The sequence below is a fragment of the Halichoerus grypus genome, chromosome 2 (assembly GCF_964656455.1).
Source record: "Halichoerus grypus chromosome 2, mHalGry1.hap1.1, whole genome shotgun sequence".
NCBI lineage: Eukaryota > Metazoa > Chordata > Mammalia > Carnivora > Phocidae > Halichoerus > Halichoerus grypus.
In genome coordinates this window covers 194,374,849-194,394,633 of record NC_135713.1, presented here as the reverse complement: position 1 = coordinate 194,394,633, position 19,785 = coordinate 194,374,849, and the positions used below count along the sequence as shown (strand labels likewise).

The 19,785-nt window shown below is 36.3% G+C and overlaps 1 protein-coding gene across 11 annotated transcripts in view; it reads right to left on the bottom strand.

Annotated features, from left to right (window-relative positions):
- Positions 1-19,785, bottom strand: part of TANC2 (tetratricopeptide repeat, ankyrin repeat and coiled-coil containing 2) — a 360,622-nt gene that overhangs the window by 126,152 nt on the left and 214,685 nt on the right. For all 11 annotated transcript variants that reach the window (XM_036116207.2, XM_036116210.2, XM_036116204.2 and 8 more), the window contains one exon: positions 7,168-7,431. In XM_036116207.2, the coding sequence (XP_035972100.1) occupies positions 7,168-7,431 (264 nt within the window). The remainder of the gene's footprint in view (positions 1-7,167; positions 7,432-19,785) is intronic.

Below are 19,785 nucleotides of genomic sequence, written 5' to 3'. Positions count from 1 at the left end.
GCGCGAGCACACAAGTGGGGGCGGGGGAGAGGGAGAGGGAGAAGCCGACTCCCCACTGAGCATAGAACCTGGGATCATGACTTGAGCCAAAGGCAGACATTTAACCGAGCCACCCAGGAACCCCTGATCTATCTGGCTTCTGACGGTACATTTACCTTTTACCCTTTTTTTGAACAAGCATGATCAGTATTACTTAAAAATCTGAAAATCTGTGCTAGCCAGAAAGGCCCTAATTATGGTATGAACACTGTGATAAATGGAAAAATAATCAACAATTATGGTCTATGGGCATAGCAACATAGGCTAATGTTATCCCTTTTATTTTTTTGAACATGGGGGAGGGGCAGGAGAGAAAAAAGAAGAGGGTAGAAAGAATTTAATTGAGTGTAGAAAATATCTTCCAATACTTGAATTTAAAACAAATAAACCTCAATAACAAAAATCACTGTTTTGTGATATTTGATATAGTGTACTTTCTATTAAAAAGATAAAAAATGACACAAAAGCATGATCCAAAAAAAAGAAAAATTTGATAAACTGATGTGATCAAAATGTTTGTGCTTCAAAATACATCAATGAAAAAACGAAAAGATAAGCAACAGACTTGGAGAAAATATTTTGCAAACCCATTGTTTGATAAAGCATTGTATCCAGAATATACAACAAATGCTTACAACTCAATAAGACAAACAACCCAACAAAAAAAAAATGTGCAAAGGGTTTGAAAAGATATTTTACCAAAGAATATATATGAATAATTAATAAGCACACAATATAAGCTCAACATCATCAGTCATTAAGAAAATGCAAATTAAAACTATAACAAGATAGTATTTCACACCCACCCAAGTAACTATAATAAGAGATAAGACAGTAACAAATGGTAGAGAGAATGTGGAGAAACAGGAATCCACACATACGTTACGGGTGGGAATGTAAAATGGTGCAGCTACTTTAAAAACCAGTTTGGCAATTTCTTAAAAAGTTAAACATAAATTTACCCTATGATACAGCACTTCCACTCCTAGGTATCTATCCAAGAGAAATGAAACCATATGTCCACCCAAAGACTTGCACACGAATGTTCATAGTAGCACTACTCAAAATAGCCAAAAATTGGAAAAAACCTAAATGTCCGTCAACTGGTGAATGGATAAAATGTGGTAGAGGCATACAAAGGAATACTATTTGCAATAAAAAGGAACAAACTTCTGATACATGCTATGTCGTGGATGAACCTCAACAACATTATGCTAAGAAGCCAGACACAAGAGACCACAGACTATATGACTCCATTTATATGAAAATGTTCAGAAAAGGTAAGTCTACAGAGATAGAAAATAGATTAGTGGTTGCCTGGGGCTGGGGATGGGAATAAAATTAATATTAAATAGACACGAGGACCATGTCATCATGACATGATCTTATTGGGATGATGAAAATATTCTAAAATTGATTTATGGTGGGGGCACCTGGGTGGCTCAGTTGTTAAGCATCTGCCTTTGGCTCAGGTCATGGGATCCTGGGATATATCCCAGGGTCCTGGGATCAGGCCCCGCATCGGGCTCCCTGCTCTGCGGGAGGCCTGCTTCTCCCTCTCCCACTCCCCCTGCTTGTGTTCCCTCTCTCACTGCGTCTCTCTCTGTCAAATAAATAAATAAAATCTTTAAAAAAATAAAGAAATAAAATTGATTTATGGTGAAGGTTGCATATTTACTCAGTAAATATGCTATAAATTACTAAATTGGGTGGATTATTTGAAATTGGTGAATTTTATGATATGTAAAATATAACTCAAATAATTGTTTTTTAAAAAAAGGATAAATTCACACAGAGACCGCTGCTTCAGGACTTTATCTAGGCTAACACTGAACTAAGGTGGCAATTAGAATCACTTCTGGCCAGTTTGGGTACTGATCCTAGGTTTATGGTCTCAACAAGTGGAATACTTTTAGTAAATTATCCATTTGTTGGAGTTACCAGGTTATTTCTAATTTTTATTTATTTTATTTATTTTTTGAGAGAGAGAGGGGTGAGGGGCAAAGGGAGAGAGAGAATCCTAAGTAGGCTCCACGCTCAGTGTAGAGCCCAACACGGGGCTTGATCTCATGAGATCATGACCTGAGCTGAAATCAAGAGTCTGGTACTTAAACGATTTTTAGTCAACATTAAAAATAGCTATTTCTTCGAAGATCTAGTTATGTCACCAAGAACCACTATTTCTAAACCAAAGGGAAAATTCTTCTAGAAAGACAGAAGCCTAAATACTTTATACATTTTTTAAATTGAGGTACGATATATATATTAACTATATAAATCTTAAGTGACTAGCTCAATAAATGTTTTTATGTGTACATACCCATGCAACCACCATTCAATCAGGATATAGAAGGTTCCCTTGATATTCCCACCAAAGGTAACCACTACCTTAGTTCTATCACCACAGAAATGACATAGTTTTGTCTTGTTTCTCTACACTTTATATAAATATACATATTTCATATAGTATGCCCTCTCCAAGATGTTGTCGTGGGTACAGCATTCTTTTTCACTGTTGTATAAAATTTATTAAACCAGTCTACTGTTGACGGACATTTGGATGATTTTCAGCTTTGGGGTATTATGAATAAAATGGATATGAACACTCTTATATTTATTCATATTTATTTATTTTTTGGTGAATATAAGGACTTTTTTTTCCCCCCAGTAGTCTCCATACCCAACATGGGGCCTGAACTCATGACCCTGAGACCAAGAGTCATGTGCTCTACCAACTGAGCCAGCCAGCTTTATTTTTGATGGCCATTCTATGCAGGAGTGGAATTGATAGGTTTTAGGTAACATGCATATACAGCTTTAAACACCTTTAACAGACCTTGCCAAGCACCTTTACAAAGTGCTAGTTCCAGTTTATTATTATACTCCCATTAGCAATGTATGACAATTTCAATTGCATCACATCCGCACTAACACTTGGCATTGTCATTCCTTTTAATTTTGTGGTTATCGGGTATAGTGGTATCTCACTGCCAGGAAGTGGGAAGGATCTGATATTTTATTCTACTTCTAACAAGCCGGGATGGTGGAAGACATGAGACATCTAGATCAGAGATGAAAGACATTTCATTACTCAGAAGAACAGCAAAAGCCAGAGTATCAACGTTGGAGCCGCTCTTCTAAGGCAGAATGCCCACAGGCAATACAAAGAGCTGGGTGATAGGAGCACATGCAGATGGGTGTGCTGTAAGAGAGGCACACTGTGCCTACAAATTACTTTGTGTTTTCTAGGAATTTATAAGTGGAATCATATATTCTCCTTTTTATCTGACTTCTTTCACTCAGTGTACTGTTTTGAGATTTGTATGTGTTGCTGCCGTATCAATAGTTCATTTCTTTTTACTGCTAGGTAGTACCCATTGTAAAGATACGCTCTAATTTCTTTATCCATTCAACTGCTGGTGGCCATTCGGGATGTTCACAATTTTTGGCTATTAACAAATAAAGCTGTACATCTTTGTAAGAACATATACTTTCATTTCCCCTGTATAAATCCAACTGATTTTTTGACCTCCCATGTCTCTTACATATATTATAATCATATATAGGTATATATTATGTATTACATATATAATCTGGATATTATATGTATTATATATATATTTAAAGATTTTATTTATTTATTTGAAAGAGAGAGAGAGAGAGAGATAGCAACAGAGATAGCGAGAGAGAGTTTGAGCGGGAAGGAGAGGGAGAAGCAGACTCTCCGCTGAGGAGGGAGCCGGATGTGGGGCTCAATCCCAGGACCCTGAAATCATGACCTGAGCTAAAGGCAGACACTCAACTGACTGAGCCATCCAAGCACCCCCAATTTATATATTTTAAAGACTCATAAGTAATATTAACCTTTGGAGAGGGGTACTAGATGGAGAGGGGAGTGGCTCTTTCTTTTGTATTTTTTGTTTGAATTTGAATTTTTATTTGATTTATATATATTTATTATGTAACATATATGAATCTTTAATTTCTAGAATGTGTCAGCTGGAACCACTGGGCAAGGAAATTATGGCTCATTTTTGTTTTGTTTTCTTCTTTGTATTTCTCTGTATTTAAAAAAAAAATCTAATAAATGCTATTTTTTAAGGCAAAAAAGAAGAAAATCTCCCAAGCCATTTTCTCAACTCTACTGATACCTGATGATTCACTCCCTATAATTCTGCATAATACCACAAGCTTTTGATGAACTATTTTTTCTAACTCCAGGCTCGCCTCCTTCAGTCCATCCTACATGGATGGGTATATAGCCATTTTTCTAAACTGCAAATTTGATAATACAGCTCCTGTTTATACTAACCAGCAACAAAATAAACCCAATACTTATCATCAGAGCACATAAGCTCCTTGCTATCACCTGCAACATCATTTTCTACTATTCCTTCACTGTACCCCAGGTGCTAGTCATGCTGAAATGTCAATAATGTGCCAAGTTCCTTAACTTCTTGGTGCCTCCTTCCTCTTTTTTCTGTCCTCCTTGTGACTTCTCACTCATCCCTCTCTGTGATGTCTTCTATTCCTCTCTACCCTCCCCCCTTAAAAGATTAATTAATTAATTAATTAATTTGAGAGAGAAAGAGAGCATGAGCTAGGGGGAAGGGCAGAGGGAGAGGGAGAAGCAGACTCCCTGATGAGCAGGGAGCCTGATGTGGGGCTTGATCCAAGGACCCTGAGATCATGACCTGAGCGGAAGGCAGATGCTTGACTGACTGAGCCATCCAGGCGCCCCTACCCTCTTCCTTTGCGCTCAGATGCTTCCCTCCTGTGTTTCTATGGTACTTTATAAATTACTGCATTATAGCAGTCATCACATTGTAGCTGACTATTTTACAAAAACAGCAATGGATGTCAATTAGAATTCCATCCTGTAATTCTCTGTAAAATTCTTATCTTAATATTTGCTGAAGTCAGTGTCCCAAAGAATATGCAAAACCTTACTGAAGTCTAAGTGTAACCACAAATATATTGATGCCTATGAGGGGTAGAGTTGCTAAATGGCAGTTAGCAAAAAATATACCATGAGAGGTAGTTTAGAAGCCCCCAAAATTCACAGATTGGATGACAATTCCCTGAAAGTTGACCAATTTAAAAGATTTTATTAAGTAACTAGAATATTAGCTCTTATAAGATAAAATTCTAAATAAATGAAAATCTTACAATCCATGTAAAAGAAAGAAGGTACTCTTCACCTGATAAAATGTTGCTTGCTTTGTTAAGTTTTTTAAAAAACATTTCAACTGGCATTTTTTTACCTGGTGATTAAAATACCTGGTATAGAAAGCTGGGTTCTATTCTTTGTGATAGAGCTATACAATCAGTTTCTTCTATACGTATTAGAGAAGTAACTGGTAACTCATTGATACTTCTGACAGTTGCCTTGTGCTAATTTCTAGAAAGTCATAGTGTTAGAAAACTTTAGAGAAAGTGAGGGAAGGATATTATTTGGCCAATTAGTCCTGGACAACTCTTTGTACAACCTAAGGTTAGTATCTGCATAAGGTAAAATAATGAATCACAGATATTTATGCTCAAGAAGGGCAAAGCGCTTCATAATTTCTCCATTAAACTAAAAAGAGGACAAGAGAAGCTTATACTTCTGACTCCTAGTGAGTGCTCAGTGCCCTTCTTCAATAATAGAGACAGAATTTTTTTTTTTAAGATTTTATTTATTTATTTATTTGACAGAGAGAGACACAGCGAGAGAGGGAACACAAACAGGGGGAGTGGGAGATGGAGAAGCAGGCTTCCCACGGAGCAGGGAGCCCGATGTGGGGCTCGATCCCAGGACCCTGGGATCATGACCTGAGCTGAAGGCAGACGCTTAACAACTGAGCCACCCAGGTGCCCCTAGAGACAGAATTTTCTTAGAAATCACTGCAGCTTAGTTAAGAAGTAAAGTGGGATGTACCATTAAGGCTGGTAGCTATATTTCCTCAGTTTTATGCAGGCGAGGATTTAAATGTTTCTCTTCCGAAAAGACTGAATTTGCTTAGCACTTTCTAAGTTAGAGCATTCTAGGATTCTAATATGACATCATTAGTGGGGATCAACATATTCCAAAGAACCTAAGAGAGAAAAGTTTCTGTCACTACTTAAAGTGAATAATCTTGAAAAATTAATACTAAAATCACCTACAGTTACTGATCTTCCAGATGAGCCATCACCACATTATTGCATGTGATGACTGATGCTGATGGTCTCCCAGAGGATGGAACAAAGACTAATGTTTTAGAAAAGGTACAAAAAGGCAAGAAGCATCACACTATCATCTTTATAAAATAAATCATTACACCTGGGCAGTAAGAGCTCCTAACTACAATAAGTATTTTATTACCCTGTGTCAGTGAGACAAACCTTTCAGGCATTCATCAGGCAAATAAGAAAGACAAACATAACTATGATACCGTAGTAGGTACAAAGTCTAGATGATGTTGCATTTTGAAAATGCCAAAATGCCCAACTATTCTGCAAAAGCTCCTAGTCTGAATTATTAAGTAGCAACTTAGCTGTATAAACAATATCCTTTGACATCAATTCTGGACAGCTGCCAAAGGATAATGACTCCATACTCCCTTTATGACTGCAATTGCTAGGAGTGTTTGAGTTATTCTTTAGCAATATAGGTACCTGGTGATTCTTCTATGATGGGATGGCCAGGGTACTGTGAAAATATTGAGCTCTTGGACTAGGAAGTTGAATTCTTGCCTGCCTGCCACTCCCTCAAACTATGGACAATGATTTCTGATAATACAACTTCTATTGAAATACACATCAATTTAATAATGTTTTTTAAAACTAACGTTTTTCAAAACCTCAAATTGAAATCCTTTCAAAGACTTTGGATGTGAAAAAAATACATTTAGAAATTCAATAATATACTTTATAGGTTTTACTTCTCATTTTATGTATGCTGTTACACATTTTGGGAAGAGAACTAAACAACCACTTGAATATGAGCCTTTCCCCAGGTTCAAAAAAGATATACACATGCATATTACCCAAACACAAAAGAACAGCTTAGTCAAAGAAGATGAATGGAAAATTCTATTAAAGCAGAATTTACTTTCATTTCAGTATATACACCAGAAAAATGGTCAATTTTTAGAAAAATCTTACCTGCTACTGAATTTGGCCGTGGCATAAGATATAGAGGAATAGACTGTACTGACTGCGATAAAACTGTTTCCAAATTCCTTTCTGGGATCTTATTCAGACTATAGGTGGAAGCTGTCATGTTTTCATCTACTCGATACAAACAGGAATCCATGCTGGATTTTTGAGACTGCCAAGGTTTTAGGTTTCCTCCAGATCCTAATTCTTTACTGCTTTCCCCAACATATTTTGTGCGTTCTACATTTTCAGAATAGCTTGTCAACGTAGCTGAAAAAGAGAGTAAAACAAGTTAAAAATTAAAGAGGGCACGTATTGAATGGGGCACTGGGTGTTATACACAAACAATGAATCATGGAACACTGTATCAAAAACTAATGATGTAATGTATGGTGATTAACATAATAAAATAAAATTAAAAAAAAAACCACACACACACACACACACACACACACAAAACAAAACAAAACCCCACAAACCTAGAGATTAAGCTGTTTACTACTATCCAAATTCATGACTAGCTAATAAGAGTAGTAGCAATATTATTTTTAAAAAGTTACTGATCATTTCATCTCCACCATGAAGTTTAAATAATTGAAAGCACAATATATCTTACATATTTTCTCCCATTTCTCTTATATATTTAACAACTCTATTTAAATGGAACTAAACACATTCATACATCAGTGCTAAAAGATCTACAACTAGAGCCTATCAATGCTAAAAATTTCAGAATTTCGTCACAAAGGGAATTCATATAATTTTCATGGATTGCTGAAGAGCTCCCAAAATCTCAAAAAGATCTTTACTCTCTTTTAATCCCATATTTTCCCTCATTTAAATTTATTTCCTGACCCCTTATATGTAATTAAGAATTAGAAAAAACAAATGGTCCCTTAAGTAGATATACAGGATATACTGCAGAAATAATCTGTCCAAATAAGGAGACAGTACAGGGCCTCCTTGCACAGCTACCCTCTAGCTCTAACCCTAGATGGCCCTGAATGAAATCAAGCAAAACCTGAAAGGGCTTCTAGAATTTTTCTAGTCTTACCACTAATTATTAACAGGACTTAAAAACAAAAATTTTCATCAACCCTAGAAATGCAAGGAATAAAAACACTAAAAGATTATAAAAATCTTAGCAATAATTATAAGAATAAAAGAGATCATCCCAGGAGAGTTTTTAGTAAGTTAGTTCATATTTTCTTCTTACATCTTCAACGTACCTGTTGTTAAAAGAAGAGACCTAAGTTTATTAGGTAATTTCCACAATCCCTTTTAGTGAGGTTTTCTCTTTGGAAATGTAAACGGAATTCTGGACTTTGTAGTAACAGGGAAAAATATGAGTTACAAAGGAAGACACCCTGGTTGCCTTCCAGCTTTGCTCCTCTTTACAATAATAAGTCCTCCTTGCATCTGAGAATTAAATGTTGTCAACTGGTCTCTGCATCCTCACTAAGGGAGTCCAGTTCCAAGGCAACATCTCCCTGTCAGCTCCATCGGGGAAGGCAGTCACCATTAGGCTTCTCAAAGATGACAATGCTCCCTACCACTACCTACTCGTGACACATCCCCCCCCTTTTTAAAAGATGTATTCATTTATTTGAGAGAGAGAGAGAGAGAGTGTGTGTGTGTGTGTGTGTGTGTGTGAGTACAGGGGGGAGGGGCAGAGGGAGAGGGAGAATCCTCAAGCAGAATCCCTCCTGAGCATGGAGCCCAACATGGGGCTTGATCCCAGGACGCTGAGATCATGACCTGAGTTGAAATCAAAGAGTTGATGCTCAACTGACTGAGCCACCCAGGAGCCCTGACACATCCTTTTTATATATTGTCCCTGTTACCTTTTTTACATATTGCTGGATTCAATGTCAGAATTTTGTTAAGGACTTTTATGTCTATGTTCATGAGAGACATTGGTCTGTAGTTTACTTTTTATATGATGTCTTTGTCAAGTTTGGTCTTAAAATAATGTTGGCCTCATAAAGTGTTCTTTTCACTTCAACTTCCTGGAGCAGTTTGTGTAGAAATGGTATTATGTCTTCCTTAAATGTTTGGTAGAATTTACCTGTCAGGGCATCTGGACTAAGAGTTTTCCTTGTGTGAAAGTTTTAAATGGCAAATTCAATTTATATTTAACAGCTATAAAACTATTCAGGTTATCTTTTTCTTCTCAAATGATCTTTGGTCATATATTATTTCCAGGAATTTGTCCATTTCACCTAAATTGTCAAATTTATTGGCATAAAGCTGCTCATGACATTCCCTTATCCTTTTAATGTTTGTGGGGTCTGTTGTGATGTGCCTCTTCGTTCCTGATATTGGTAATCTGTATCTTCTTTTTTTCCGGTTAATATGACTAGAGGTTTATCAATATGATTTTCTCAAAGAACCAGCATTCAGTTTCACTGATTTTCTCTATTCCTATTTCATTGATTTCCGCTCTTTATTATTTCCTACTTTGTTTACTTTGATTTGAATTTCTTCTTTTTCTTGTTTAAGGAGAAGTTTAGCTCACTAATTAAATAACTTTCTTTTCTAAAATAAGCATCTACGGGGCGCCTGGGTGGCTCAGTTGGTTAAGCGACTGCCTTCGGCTCAGGTCATGATCCTGGAGTCCCGGGATCGAGTCCCGCATCGGGCTCCCTGCTCGGCAGGGAGTCTGCTTCTCCCTCTCCCGCTCCCCCCTCTTGTGCTCTCTCTCTCTCTCAAATAAATAAATAAAATCTTTAAAAAAAAAAAAATAAGCATCTAATGCTATAAATTTTCTTCTAAGCACTTCTTTAGCTGCATTCTAAAAATTTTGATGCTTTGTTTTCATTACCATTCAATTAAAAATATTTTTAAATTTCTACTGTGATTTTTTTTGACCCATGTTATTTAGAAATGTGTTTAATTTCTAAGCATTTGTGAAATTTCCTGATATTTTTCTATTATTGGTTTCTAGTTTAAACACAGTGTGGTCAGAGAACACAGTTTGTAATGGTTTAGTCCATTTAGCTTTATTGAGACTTGTTTTATGAACCAGAATATGGTCTCTTGGTGCATCTTCTATGTATACCTAAAAAGAATCTGAACTATGCTATTGATAGTGGACTGTTCTATAAAAAATAATTAGGTCAAGTTGATTAATGGAATTGTTTAGGTCTTTTACATGCTAATTGATTTCCTACTTGTTCTTTCAACCACTGAGAGATGAGAGTTAAAATCTCTGTGGATTTTTGCCATTTTGAAGCTTTGTTATTTGGTGTATAAACATTTAGGATTGTTATTTCCTTTTGATGAAATGACCCATTTATCATTATGAAATGACCTTCCTTGATAGGTCATCACTGTTTATTCTGAAATCTATTTTGATACTCTTTGTTCTGAAATGGGTGTAAGAGGGAGATGATGAGCATACAGTATGGACTCCAGGACCAGCAAGAGCAGCAGGGAACTTAATCTTCATTTACTAATCCTTTCCAAGTCTTTTTGGGAGACTGCAACTGGTCATCTCCTCGAAGAACTAGATTTGGATCTCCCCTCTCAGAAAAGAACTGAGTATCACAGTATCATGCTTCCAGGTGAGACTAGATGCCAAAAGAGAGTACTAATGATTGATCTATGTGGTACAAGAGTTGAACTGGATTTGCCACTCTAAATGTACTCACCTGCCTGTTGTCTGGCTACACTGACTCTAGCAGTGGTGTGGACTATTCCCATGGGTTGGAGCTGGGTCCCTGTTATTAACATCCTGCTCCAGACTGAAGGGTTGGCTATAATGGCTATTCCTGGTCTTTTGTGATAATCATGGGCAGAAGTCAACCACTGTCTTATGTACTGCCATATAGCCTCTCTCATCCATCTCTAGACTTCCTGGCTGCCATGGAGACATGAGATGCAGTAGGGCTACTGGATTCATGCAACAGTAAGAGTCAGGGAAATAGTACCCTATTAGGGCTAACATACCAATGTGAGAAGGGAACTAGCAGTAATATCACCTTGTAATTCCCCCTTCCACAGTTCAGAAATGTATGGTCTCTCTGAAGACTTTCAGTAGAATTAAGCAATCACCTCTGCCAGCTCTGTAATTCCCTTCCTTATATTTGCTTCTCCTCCTTTTCTGCCTTACTCCTCTTTCATCCACTCTAATTTCCTTGGTTTATACTCCCTTAATATAGTATATACTCCCTCAATATAACCTTTTTGTCTCAGGCTCTATTTTCTAAGGAACCTATGCTAAGGAAGTCTTGTTGATGAAAATGTTGGGAACTATGGGATATTCTTCTAGCTAATCCAGATGTTCAAGTCATGTTTCAGTATACAGTCAAAACTACTCACTTTAATTAAAAATTCATTTCATATATTCAGACTTTCAGTCATAAACAGCCCAATAGTTCCTAACCTTTTTACCACCAAACATAATGCTGTACCTTCCCCAATGAGATTATTATGGGTTCCACAGCATTATTTTATAATTTCTAAATGTGTTCAGTGATAGCATATTTATATTATGTGTGTATGTACCTGTATGTGTTTTTTTAAAGCAGATGTATGCTCCTTATCCTAATTTCTGAAAATTCTCTAATTTAGAATATATTTAAACTTTTTTTCCAGTAAAATTTGGTAAATATTCAGTAAAAATTGGAAAATAATATTTCATTTGGTGTAAAGATGTGGTGATTCAGCTGGCTTTGTAATTCTTGGAAGAAGCTTAGAGTTCATACAGCTGCTAAGGTCAATATGCTGAATCAAGCCAGAGAATGGAAACTCTTCTTTCCCAGAGGATTTGTCTACATGTAAAATGTCTGCTATTTAACCCCTTACCTTTTATGTTTTTTTGTGTTGTGTCCAACAGAAGTTTTTATTATTAAGTCCCTAATCAAATTTGGCTAAGATTTACCTGTATCTGCGTGGTCTTTGCCTGGTATATATCCCAGAAACACAACCCTTTTCTCCTGATAAACCAGGAGCATATTCAGTATACTGGAATACTACACCTTTACAGGTCTGAGAAAGTAGCAATGGGGTTCACTATTTTCAGTATTTCAAGTAATTTATAAATAATATGTAGCTAGTTAAAACTGGTAGCTAGCTAAAACATCAAACTTCTGTAAACATAGCTAGAATTATATCAAGGGTGATAACAGTAGTTACCTCATTTAAACAGAAGCTTTGGCAGAGATGCATGTTTGATAAATTAAACATGAGAAACTGCTATAATACAAATAGAGTGATGCTGAAAAATTTTTCAAGACTATGGGATCTATCAAGAAGAATTATGAAAGTCCTGATCAGTGGTGGAAAGATTAGAGAAACTGTGAGTTAATTTGTGGTACCCAAAGATGGAATTATTCAGTGGCCTACGGACCCTACTTTAGTTTTATATGATGCACAATGGTCTAGAATCTTAGGGGCACAGAAAGTAAAAATAGACAACTGACACAAAATACCAGAAGTAAAATTCTCTAGGTAACTATTCCCACTTAGGAATTTCGTGCATTTTTGCTTCATTGATGCTTTTCACTGAACCTGGTGACTTTTGGTTAATTCCATTCATCTACCTATCCAATAAATTTTTACTGAGCAACTAATATGTAATCAGGCTACAGAAACAAGATAGGTCCTAAATCCTTAATCCTAGAAGAAGGACAATTCTGTGACAAAAGAGATTATACACAGAAAAATGAATCACAAAATGAAATGCTATTTTTAATAACAACAGGCTAATGTCTGTATATTATTCAACTTTATGGATGCATCCTATTTTATTCAACCATTCCTCTATGGTGAGACCGCATACAATTTAAGGTCATCAAGGTAACTGAAGCATCAGAGAATGCAGTAATATTTTCATGCATGTGGTTACTAAAAGTTTCAAAAGCCCAAAGCCCATACATGTAGTCTATGTGCCAAGTAAGCTGGCCTAGATTAAGCAAGCACTCATATGTGTGAAGTTTCTATGAATGGACCTGGAAAGGAAGACACGGTTCCTCATTGAAAAATACACATATTTATTTCCCTAATCTATCATTATTTCTAATAATGACCAGGTGGAACAAAGGATAGGGAGAAAATATTGAGTCTCAAGTAACTGAAAAAATTTTTCTGACACCTTCTCCATTTTCCTTCTTTGATACAGAAAAAAATTGCTACCTCAGTATAGAGTATAAAGAACTGTTTATGTGACATATCTGTTCGTCTTGCCATATAGGCCAGAAAAGAGACAGTGTGAGGAAGAAGGAATCAGGTGTATAAACAGGCTTATTGTGAATAAAATTAACTCTCTATATTTTTAAACCGGTTTTATTGAGGTACAATTTACATACTATAAAATGTACCCACGGTAAATGTACAATTCAATGATTTTTAGCAAATTTATAGATCAGTGCAATCATCACTACAATTTAGTTTTCGAATGTTTCCATAACCCCTAGACGTTCCTTTGTGCCTGTTAGCAGTTAATTTCTGTTCCCCTCCCAGTACCAGGCAACTACTGATTAGCTTTCTGTCTCTATAAATATGCCTTTTCTGGAATTTCATACAAACTGAATCATACAATATGTAGTCCTTATGTTTGAGGTCAATTCATTCTGTAGCATTTATTAATAACTTCGTTCTCTTTATTGCCGAAATAGTATTCCACTGTATGGATAGTCCACATTTTGTGCATCCATTTACCAAGTGATGGATATTTGGATTCTTCCCAGTTTTTGGCTATTATGAATAATGCTTCTTTCTGAGACATGTTTTCATTTCTCTTGGATCTATTCCAAAGAGTGGAATTGCTAGACTGTATGGTAAGTTTATGCTTACTTCATAAGTAATACATGAGGCTAATACATGAAGGTTCTAGTTTTTCTACATCTTTGCCAATACTTGGCACTTTTTTTGGTAACAGCCATTCTAGTAGGTGAGCAATAGTGTCCCATTGTGGTTTTAATTTGCACTTCTCTAATGACTGATTATAATGAGCATTTTTTTCTGTGCTTATTATTCATGTAACCTGTTTGGTGAAATGTCTATCCAATGTCTTTTGTACATTTTAAAATTGGATTGTTTGCAAACAAAAAGCAGAATCAGACCTATAAATACAGAGAACAAATTGATGGTTGCCAGAGAGAAGGGGTGGGGGATGGGAAAAGTGGGAGAAGGGGAGCAGGAGATACAGGCTTCCAGTTACGGACTGAGTAAGTCACGGGGATGAAAGGCACAGCTTAGGAAATAATAGTCAATGATACTGTAATACCGTCGTGTGGTGGCAGATGGTTGCTGCACTTGCGGTGAGCACGGTATAAGGTATACAGGGGTTGGATCACTACACTGTTCACCTGAAACTAATGTGACACTGTGTGTCAGCCTCACTAAAAATTTTTAAAAATATATATATATGAAAATGGGGCGTCTGGGTGGCTCAGTTGTTAAGCGTCTGCCTTCGGCTCAGGTCATGATCCTCAGGGTCCTGGGATCGAGCCCCGCATCAGGCTCCCTGCTCCGCGGGAAGCCTGCTTCTCCCTCTCCCGCTCCCCCTGCTTGTGTTCCCTCTCTCGCTGTGTCTCTCTCTGTCAAATAAATAAATAAAATCTTTAAATATCTATCTATAAAATAAAATTGGTTTGTCCGTCTTCTATAATATTTTAAAACTAATAGGATTAATTTTTTTTCTTGACTCATTACTCTACTTTTGTTGATAGAGACTAAATTTTTAATGCCATATAATAGTTCTAGGTCATCTATCCTGAGACAGAATTATTTTAGAACTATGCACTCTTCTGTAATAACCAGGACCAGGAGTTTTGAAGTCATACAGACCTGAACCTGAATCTCAACTTTGCGTCTTACTGACTATATGACCTGAGACCAATTATTTTTGAATTTTGGTTTTCTAATTCTAAGAAAGATTATTACACTATTATGTAAGTTATTTTACAAACACTGTATAGTGTATACACTATTATATAAGAGTTATTTTACAATCAGACTGGGCCATTCCCATGCTTATTTCTGGGGTTGCCTGGAAGTCTAGTACTGATCCCTAACCAAGATAACTAATGATTTATAATTTGCTCTTTAAAGTTTTAAACTCCTCCTGCAGCACCCAAAACTAGTTGTTTATTGACAGCTTACATCAAAGACTTAGTTAGACAAACCGACTTGGCTATGGGACCAGAGTGGCATAAAAATCTTCACTGTAAACTTTTGCGGAGCTCTCCTGAAATCAAGATTCCTCATACAAATCTTGGTCATTTATATTCTGGAGACAGAGCACATCCTATTTAAGAAAGAACTTGGAGAGCTGCACTTGAAGAGTCTAGGGTCCTCTGCTTGTTTGCATTCTCTTTTATCTGCTATGGCTGTATCTTTATTAAAAGATTTTGTAAGCATTCTCTATCGAGTCTTATGCATCATTTCAATGACATGATCCTGTGAAATCTTTACAACTATTTTCTTATAAGATCATTATAAAGATTAAATAGTGGTACTTGGCTCAACGTTTGTACTCAATAAATGCTGGTTATTATTATTATATTAGTTAGATCAATATGCAAGAGAAATGCTTTTTAGATCTCCTCGAGCAGTGTCCAGACTTAACAAACATACCACATTATAGCTATTGAAATTTTACTTAGTGCTAAGTAATTAGAGAGGTGGGAAGGATGATGGAGTCACTAGAACAATAAATGGAAAAACTTAGTAATAAAAATAAACCTGCACTTTTCTGAAAACAGGTTGAGGAAAACATGAAAAAATAATTCAAATTATCTACTGTTCAGTTTATGACCCAGAGGGGTAGCTTTTTTATTTTAATTTTTTTGAGTATAATTGACATGCAATATTACAATAGTTTCAGGTACACAACATAGTAACTCAACATCTCTATAGGTTATGCCATGCTTACTACAAGTGTAGCTACCGTCTGTTACCATATAATGCTATTACAATATCATTGACTATATTCCCTATGCTGTGCCTTTTATCCCCACAACTTATTCACTCCGTAACAGGAAGACTGTATCTCCCACTCCCCTTTACCGATGTTGCTCATTCCCGTAACCCCTTCCCTCTGGGAGGTATGACTTTTAAAATGTGACAATTTGAATCAAAGAATATACAACATCCTACTGGACTATAGTCATACAGACCTGAACTTGAATCTCAGCTTTGCCTCTTACTGTCTTTGTGACCTGAGACTAATTATTTTTGAATCTCAGTTTTCTAATTCTAAGGAAGATTATTACACTATTATATAAGACAGAATTATTTTACAACTAGACTGGGCCAGCCCTATGCTTATTTCTGGGGTTGCCAGTCTAGTACTGGTTCTTTTTACTTACTAATGTGAAACATTAGGAAAACATAATCACAAACAATGGGCACAGTCAGATACTCCATCTTTGTAGGTGCTAAGTGATATAAGGCTATAGGATAGAAGACCAAATTTGGCAATAAAACCAGGACTTAAAAACATTCTGATATTTGATTAAAAGAAATAATTCAAGAATTATACCATTCTGGAAAGAACCGTGACCTCCAGATAAACAAGAGGAGAAACAAAATGGACCCATGCTTAAATTCATTCTGCTATATAACCATACCAAAAAGGACCATTATTAAAACTTAATATGAAAAAGGAATAGGATAGAAAAATGATATCTATCCCATGGAGGTTACAACTATCAAGATCTTTGCTTGAAGCTATAGATAGATAGATAGATAGATAGATAGATAGATAGATAGATATAGATATAGCTGATAGGAGATTATATGTCATTAGTGGTATCATCTATTAGGCACATACATAAGACTGTTACACTACTAGAGTTATACCAATAAAATTTAAAAAGAGAGTCACAGATATAAAATTACCATACAAATACCTGACAACTGTGTTGGTGACATTTCACCACCTGTTTAAGAAGGGTTATGAATTTGGGGAGGGAAGCTATGATTGGAGCAGAGAATGCTTTCTGTGGTAGAAATTAACTCACATCAGGGGTGAACCCAGACTACACAGAATCAAGTAAGTCACAGTTATTTAAAATCTTTTAGAACCCTAGAGAGGAACTTTTTACATTCAGAATACTTAAAAATTTTTTCAGAAAGTCTGCATTTCTAGTATTTCGAGTCTTATAACTAGGATTCTACACATTTTGGCAAACTATACGAGTGATACAGTCAGACACATGAATGACTAAAATTCTGATAGTTGTAAGTGGAAAATGCAGTGCATGACAAGGGATCACACTGAACTGACCTATAAAGGAATTTAAAATGCATAAATTAAAACATTTAATAACTTTTGTGCATTTTGCTAATAGGGCAGGATTTAAATACAGAGCACTAATAAACTAATAAACTGCTAATAAGAAATTAACAGTTGAATGGTGGAAAGCAGGTTTAAAAAGTAATTATTATACCACACATTAAATGCCATGACATCTACATGCTCAGGTGTTACTGGGAACATGGAGTAAGAATATATATTGGATAGGAGTGGGAGCGGAAAATTGAAGGGAGGTGGTGGTAGTGGTAGTGGCAGAATACTTAACAAAGTCTTAAAAAATCCATAGGAGTCATTCATATGTAAGAGAGAGATTACAGGCAGAATGCTCAATACGAGCAAAAGCAGAGGAAACAGAGGAAAAAACTGGAATGCATCAGGTAACAATAAAGTCTAATGCGGCTAGAACAATACATACAGGGCTAGAAATAGTGGGACAGAAGGCTGGAGAAATTGGCCATGGTCAGATCAGGAGGGCCTGGGCTTTATTTTACAGGTAAATGGGAGTCAAAGGAGTGATATGATCAGATTTGATTTTCAGGTAGTTCACCATCTACCTTCTAGGTAACAGAAACAAAGGAGTAATTGGTTTTCAGTTAATTCATTTTGGTGGTTGTGTGAAAAACAGACCTGGAAAGGACAAGATGAAAAGCAGAAATAACAGTTACATTTGTATTAATCTAAGTCTAAGATAATGAGGACTGCCAAGGCAATACTAAGAAAGACGAAAATAAAACCCAGGGATGAGAAATTTGGGTAGGGGGAAGGAAGGACTCCTCTCAGCTCTCTAGCTCAGGTTCCTGTGTAGGTAGTGAATATTTTGGACAACTTTATACCAGTAAATTTGAAAAAGATAAAAACCATAATGAAGGTGGGGCACCTGGGTGGCTCAGTCGTTAAGCGTCTGCCTTCGGCTCAGGTCATGATCCCAGGTTTCTGGGATCGAGCCCCACATCGGGCTCCCTGCTCGGCAGGAAGCCTGCTTCTCCCTCTCCCACTCCCCCTGCTGTGTTCCCTCTCTCGCTGTGTCTCTCTCTGTCAAAACAAATAAATAAAATCTTTAAAAAAAAAAAAAAAACCATAATGAAGGAAAACAGGTTCAAAAAGAAAGAGAAACATAGAAAGTCCTATAGTATTAAATACAATGAAGCAGTAGTTAGGGGCGCCTGGGTGGCTCAGTCAGTTGAGTGTCCAAGTCTTGGTTTCAACTCAGGTCATGATCTCAGGGTCGTGGGATCAAGCCCTGAGCCAGGCTCCGTGCTCAGTGGGGAGTCTGCCTGGGATTCTCTCTCTCTCTCTCTCTCTCCTTCTGCCCCTTACCCACTCATTCTTTCTCTCTCTCAAAAATAAAATAAATAAATCTTAAAAAAAAAAAAAGGAGTAGTTAAAAAAATCTTCATGACTATCAGGTCCAGATTATTTTAATCCCAAGTCCTACTAAAGGAGAACTTTGTTCTCCTTTTTCAAGATTGTTTTAGCTACTCAGGGTCCTCTGAGATTCCACATGAATTTTAGGATGGGTGTTTCTATGTCTGCAAAGAACTTTGTTGGGATTATGATAGTAATTTCACTGAATCTGTAGACTGCTTTGAGAAATATTATCACTTTAACAATATTAAGTCTTCCAATCCATGAACACAGAATATATCTTCATTTATTTAAATCTTTTAAAATTTCTTAAGCAATGTTTTGTGTCTAGTGTACTTGTCTTAGTGTACTGTTTAGTGTACAAATTTCTTACCTTGGTTAAATTTATTCCTAAGTATTTTATTCTTTTTGATGTTATTATAATGGAATTATTTTCTTAATTTTCTTTTTGAATTGTTCATGGTTAGCATGTAGAAATGCACCTGGTTTTTGTGTGTTCATTTTGTATCCTGCAACTTTGCTGTAAAAATATTCTTTTCATCAGGGCACCTGGGTGGCTCAGTGGGTTGGGCATCTGCCTCTGGTTCAGGTCATGATCTCAGGGTCTTGGGATTAAGTCCCACGGCAGGCTCCCTGCTCAGTGGGGAGTCTGCTTACCCCTCTCCCCCCACCCCTCCTCTCCACTTGTGCTCACCTGTGCGTTCTTTCTCTCTCAGATAAATAAAATCTTTAAAAACTATTCTTTTCATTTATTTACTACTTATTTTAAATGAATACATTCACATGTTGATATATACGCACTTAAGTAGTAGAGATATATTTAGTTGCCATGGCATTAATCTCTGCTATACCATCTAAATAAATAAGTATTTTTATTTGATAACTTTTAGAAGGAAGCCAAATGAGGAAGAAATATTTTCTTTACGCCTGGTCTTTTCAGCTTTTGTCATTTGTTGACCAACCTCTCCTCATCCCTTCGCTGAACCTTTTAT